A 5754-nucleotide genomic window follows, 5' to 3' on the forward strand; every position below is an offset into this window, starting at 1 on the left:
AGTGCTGCTTCGTTTACATGACGAAAACTAGGATTTTTCTCTAAATAAGGGTTTAATAACAAATTCTCTCTTGATTTATTTTTAGAGAGAAGAACTGGCATGATCACCAACTCCTTTATTTCTAGTTACACCACTGATCTTAAACCTACTGAATGGGTCTTGGGAAAACCCTAATTCCTGTTCAATTTGTTTTCTTACAGTGTTAGCGAAACACAACTTGTTTCTTCATGACAGCTGCCCTACCACCATTTTTTCTGGGTAGTATGGATGACCAAATGCATGAACTCAATATAATGGCAGGTGAATTAGAATCTGTTCTTTAAAACAACTTGTGCACTTTATGATTCCTCATCAATATACAGGATTTAGCTTCTTTAAACTCTGTATCTTAACTAGGCTGTTGGAATATATCTGAGGGTAGAAGAGAGAAACATGAAAGCCTTAAAAAAGCTAAATGTACAGCTAACTATGCTAATTTTAAAATATATTAAAATTTGTCATGCATTCTAATTCAAGAGTAAGGATCTAGCAAGACATGGATATTAGAGTTCTCATATGTGGTTATGATCAGCTGTTGACTTAGAGAAATTAACATTCCTTTTTCCTCTTTGGCCCTTAAAGATTAAATATGAGGGAGGGGGAAAGTTTATTTTTGAACATACACAAACACAGAGCTAGTTTTCATGTTTTCAGTTCCCTAGTGTACTCAGAAAAGGCAGCCTAACAGTCCAGAAAAATCAGCAGTCTAGCATCACAAGCTACAAGCAGAATCACACAAGTTAAAATGTTTGCCAGCTAGATGCTTTTATAAATGGAAAAAAAAGTTCATAACTGATCTTCTGCTTAAAGCAAGGAAAGAGTTCCACTAACTTCCAGCATAACTGGTGCTGATATGGCAGCAATTTAAACACTTGTATTTAGTTAATCCCATGCGAGCAAGCAGAGTTCTTAAAGTTCTGCACTGGTAGTGATAAAGAATTTTGAGCTGGAAAACAGCTGTCAGTAATTGGGTAAAAGAAGAACCTAGCTCTACTTCAGCAGTTTTGTCATATCACTCAAGAGAAAGATGAATAAGAACTAAGTAATAAGCTGTAGTTTGAGTATGCATAAATATTTATGGATATTCATTTAAGTATTTATGAAGTGCTGGAACTCTGCAAGACACTGTTTCCATTCAATATTCTCCTGCAACTTTTGCAATATTGTTTAAATGTCTGTCCTTCACATGGCTGTATCACTTAAACCACATGCAAGAAAGAATTCAGTTCATCTAAAACAAGCAGTCTTGAAACTAAGGAGCCATTAAGATGAGCAAGATATCCCTTAAAGTCTTGTGTGGTTACAGTTACAGATAGGTAACAAGGAGAGTGATCTGAAGGATTCAATGGTAGTCATGCATAACTACACACAGTTGTGAGCATGTTGTAGCACCACTAGAAGTGAACTGGTATGTGCTGTTAGCTCTGCTGCAGTAACACCTCCAGTCACACCAGAGTGTGGATGGACAGGAGGCAGCCCAGGCATTGAGACACATCTGGTGTTCTAAGCCTCATTCCAGAGTCAGTATGTTTGCAAAACCTCCATTTTTTGCTACAAAAGTGTTAGCACAGCAAGGCAGAAGTTTAACTGCATTTTGTAGGCTCAGCTAACTATATTACATTAGAGTTTGTTCACCATCAAAAGACATTTAAAAAATACCAAAGATTTATGCATTCGGTTGTAAAACATCTAAAAAACAGGTCCAAAGTTATATGACAGCTACAAGATCATACTCAGTTTAGCCCACGTAAGAAGTGAAATCATGCAACACCTTCCAACTAAATCAACCTCTGCATTTCCTGAGGGGAGAAAAAGACCAAATTCCCAGACAATTCATACTGACTTCCAATCCCATCCTACGAGACACCTTTGGGAGGTTTTTTGAGACAGAGCTAGGAAGTCATCCACGGTGACAAATTACAGTTGCTACTACAACACTGCCATGACAGACCAATTTAAGGATACAATAATTCCCTTCGAAGCTGTTGTGCAAGGAACACCAAAGCTTGTACTAACCTATTTATAATTCATGTACTGTCCCTACTCCAGGATAAAGAGGTTTTAGAGAATATGAAAGCACAGTTCAGGATGTCCTCATATGACAGGGCAGATTTCAGCTTGCTTTCAGTTTCCTATATCTCGACAGTTGAGGAGGTGCCATTTGTGTAGCCACCTTTAGACTTCATGTGGTCCTGAATCGATACAGCCTAGAAAAGAAGTTTATTAGAACATACATCTTGTAAATTCTGGTTGCCAGAGCAATTATTAAAAGCATCAATTTGAAGAGGCAGCTGGGCCATATGCTTACAGTGCTGAGTCCCAACTGTAGTAGGGAGAAATAACAACTAAACCTGAGATTGTTAAATACTGGTTTAAGTCAGCATATGAGATGTGTTTTGCTATCCAAAATCCACTTATTCTTACATTCCTCTCCCTGGCACAGCTTTGACTTTAAGCTGATGTGTTATCTAGACCTAGTATCAAGTGCATCCACAGAATCTGTACCCAAAAGGTCCTCAACATACGTAAAGATACTGAGGAAATGAGCACTTCTTTCTGACTGTATCTTCCACAGTATCTGATGTTTACAAACCAGAAGACAATTCTGTTTTGTTGCTATTCTATTGATTAAAAAAAAGGTCGTTTTACAAGTCCCTAGTATTTGTTTAGCTCCCTGCTCTACAGGTTACTGAGTGGGGATTTGTTATCCACGAGGTGCACACTTACTGATGAATAGTCAGTGCTCATCTCTCCTGCCCCGACGTGCGCAGTGTGGACAAAGTTCATGGGCTCTCCGATCATATTCCGGTCCAGCCTCCGACGCCTCTTCTGTAAGAAAGAAGATATCTTAGGTCTCTCTTCAGAAAACATGAGCAGCTTTCAGACAGAAACAAGCAGCTGAGATAAAAAAACAGATAGCCAATGCTGACCCCTAATGACACCTCACGGCAACCGAGCTGAAGTTTCAGACTACGCAGTAAGACAGGATCAAAGTCACTTTTATTACTGCTAATTGAATTTTAGCAAAATCTTTCTTTAATGTTGGAAAGACAAGGCCTGGGAACTGCAAACAGTCATATGGCCAAAGTTTCTGGAAAAACACACCTAGTTCAAAGAAAGTTTAACAGGACTTGTTTTGGCTTTTGCTTTACTTTGCCCAAACAAATGAAAACAACAGGACAGTGAAAGTGTTTTCCACGTAAGTGAAAGCCAGAAGTTCAAATCTGATGAAGGATTGCAGCTACCTACCGGCTGGGGCTGTTCACCATTGCACCAATTAAAACAAACCAGGAATTCAGTCATTATATTTCTCAGTAGGTAATAAGGTCTTCTCAAGTGTAATTACTTCTCTGGGAGTACGAGCAGTAGGAAGACCAAAACGCAGTTCCTAGAGTGAGTTTATGAAGGAATTGCTTGTGCAGGTTCTCTGGTAAAGATCACAGAATGCATCTGATGAATATACCTGCAAAGAGATTATTATTAAAATTTATATTCAAATATATCAAAGTTTTTGTAACAGTTTTTGAGCACTAGGCAATTCATAAGACTAAACCAAGACTGTTAAATTCTTAAACCTGCCTGGATAGGAGAGTAGCATCAATTTAAAATCAGTATGCTCATGTCAGAAATCAGGGTTAGTAACTGCATATTTACTCACAGACAGCAGTGTAAGTTCTTCACAGAAAGGCTATAAAAACAGGTCTACAATTAAGTCAGGTCATGTTTAGCCATCTGTGATCTGGTTGTAAGCAGAGTTAGACAATATTTATGAATTATTTATTGCTTTGAAAGAAACTAGTTTGAACTACAACAGATTGACCAATTAACATTTACAAAGTGGTGCAAAAGAAAGTTTCTGCCTTACATCTCTCTATAGTTACTCTTCTTAGACATAGAAAAGCTCAGAGCCTTCTACAACTCCAAACAGCCCTCAAGAGAGAAAAGAAGAGCCTTGTATACCAGCAAGAGAAACCATTTATTAGAGCCTCCCAGAAGGTATAAAACTATTAACACAGCACTCCTGAACTGGAGACACAACCTGGAAACTCACTGACTCTAAGTGCCTTGAAGCTAGGATAATCCCAAACTTTTCAATAGCTACTGACTTTATTTTTTAATGGATCTTCCTTCAAATCAAACCCAGGGCTATGGAATAGCCTTTATATCAACTTTTTCACACCCCCAGAATATTAAAACAATATTAGAACATTCCCATTTATAAAGGAAATTTTGTTATTTTTTAAAGCTTACAGCTTAACAGAAGTTACAGCTTCATCAAGTCAACCTTTCTGAACTCCCACCAAAGCCTTCACAACCAAATAGCATAAGCTTCTCCCTTCACAGGCATTTTTTACATAGTCCCACAATTATGTAATTAGTACATCGATTTCTTTCACCTTTGTGGTTTTCTTTCACTTCAGCACGTCTCACACTTCAAGCAGATTCTTTAAATTTCTGCCATTTATCTTTCAAAGCATTAGCTATGTCTGCCCTTCACTCTGGGGAGTCTATAGGGCAAATTATTGCAGAATGGGTCATATACGATTCCATTTTACCCTGGGTGGGTTTAACACAACTCATTATCTGGCTCAGTTATCATTTTTCACCTCACCTCATCCTCTCACACCAGACTTTATCCCCACCAGAAGGGACAGTGGCCCACACAACCGTAACAACATGCAGACACCGAAGCTTTTGCCAACACTGCACATTAGTTGCAGATTTTTTTGGGTTTACGCATGTTAACGAGACCACATCAAAGCTAAGCTTTCCTTAAAAATCATACAGTGTGTCACTCTACAGTGATAACCTATTTTGAAAGCAGAGTGAGCCGGTAACATCCCCATCCCAAAATAACAGCTGAACGCCTACCACCCTCTGCTGTACCCCCATGTGTCCATCTACCTCCGTGGGGCTCCGTGCGTTCCTCGGTGTTCCTGCTGCTCCCAGGGAGTCCTGATGGGATGGTGTGTCCTCATTCAAGCGCTGGCACACAGCCAGCTCCTGCCTTGGCAACTCCAGCACGTTTACAGTTCATATTCCCGGGCTATAATTAGTCCTGTGTGCTAAGCAAGAACACTTCACTGCAATCCCGTGCCCTGCGGCGCTTCCCTCGCTCGGTGCGGTGCTGCAGGAGGCTGTGGTGAGCTTCACGCACACCTACAGGTGTCAGAAAAGCAGAACAGAGACCAAAAATAGTGCCCTAGTTTGGCGTCAGCTCCGTGCAGCCGTGCAGCACTCAGCACTCCCCATACAGCCTGTGGCTCACTTCCACCCCTGCGGCAGCTCTGCAGGTGTCCTCCTGGCACACGGCGTGCTGAACATCTTCCTGTTGTGTTTTACATCACAACGCTTCTTTTCCTCTGTGTGACTCAGAGAACCATCCCCCAGGTCAGGAACGTCTGCTCCAGGGCATGGGACATCACCTTCACCCGGGAAACTCAAGGTTGCCACACCAACTGGAAGAATTTTTAAAGCATCTTAATGTGTCCAGGCTCATCCAGGACTAGCAAAAGCCAACAAGAATCCCCAAACCGAGGAGAAAACAACATTTTGTCACAGTTGGCACACAGAGTAGAACTGGACAATATCCTGTTGTTCTTTCTTTCTGTTTTTCACCATGGCAGCAGCATCATCGAGGAGAGGAGACAAAGGGCCTGGGAAATGGCTTAGCACACACAGACACAGATGCTGATGCCATGGCAGGATGCACAG

General features: G+C 40.6%; 1 protein-coding gene across 1 annotated transcript; it reads right to left on the bottom strand.

The window, feature by feature from the left end:
* Positions 1-1787: 1787 nt before the first annotated feature.
* Positions 1788-3342, bottom strand: LOC103808875 (CDC42 small effector protein 2-C-like). Its single transcript, XM_009081681.1, has 3 exons — positions 3289-3342; positions 2767-2868; positions 1788-2246 (listed from the first exon to the last, which is right to left on the bottom strand). The coding sequence occupies exons 1-3, from the start codon at positions 3340-3342 to the stop codon at positions 2172-2174; spliced, it is 231 nt and encodes a 76-aa protein (XP_009079929.1). The 3' UTR covers positions 1788-2171.
* Positions 3343-5754: the final 2412 nt, after the last annotated feature.

Source organism: Acanthisitta chloris, unplaced genomic scaffold (genome assembly GCF_000695815.1).
Source record: "Acanthisitta chloris isolate BGI_N310 unplaced genomic scaffold, ASM69581v1 scaffold22749, whole genome shotgun sequence".
Taxonomy (NCBI): Eukaryota; Metazoa; Chordata; class Aves; order Passeriformes; family Acanthisittidae; genus Acanthisitta; species Acanthisitta chloris.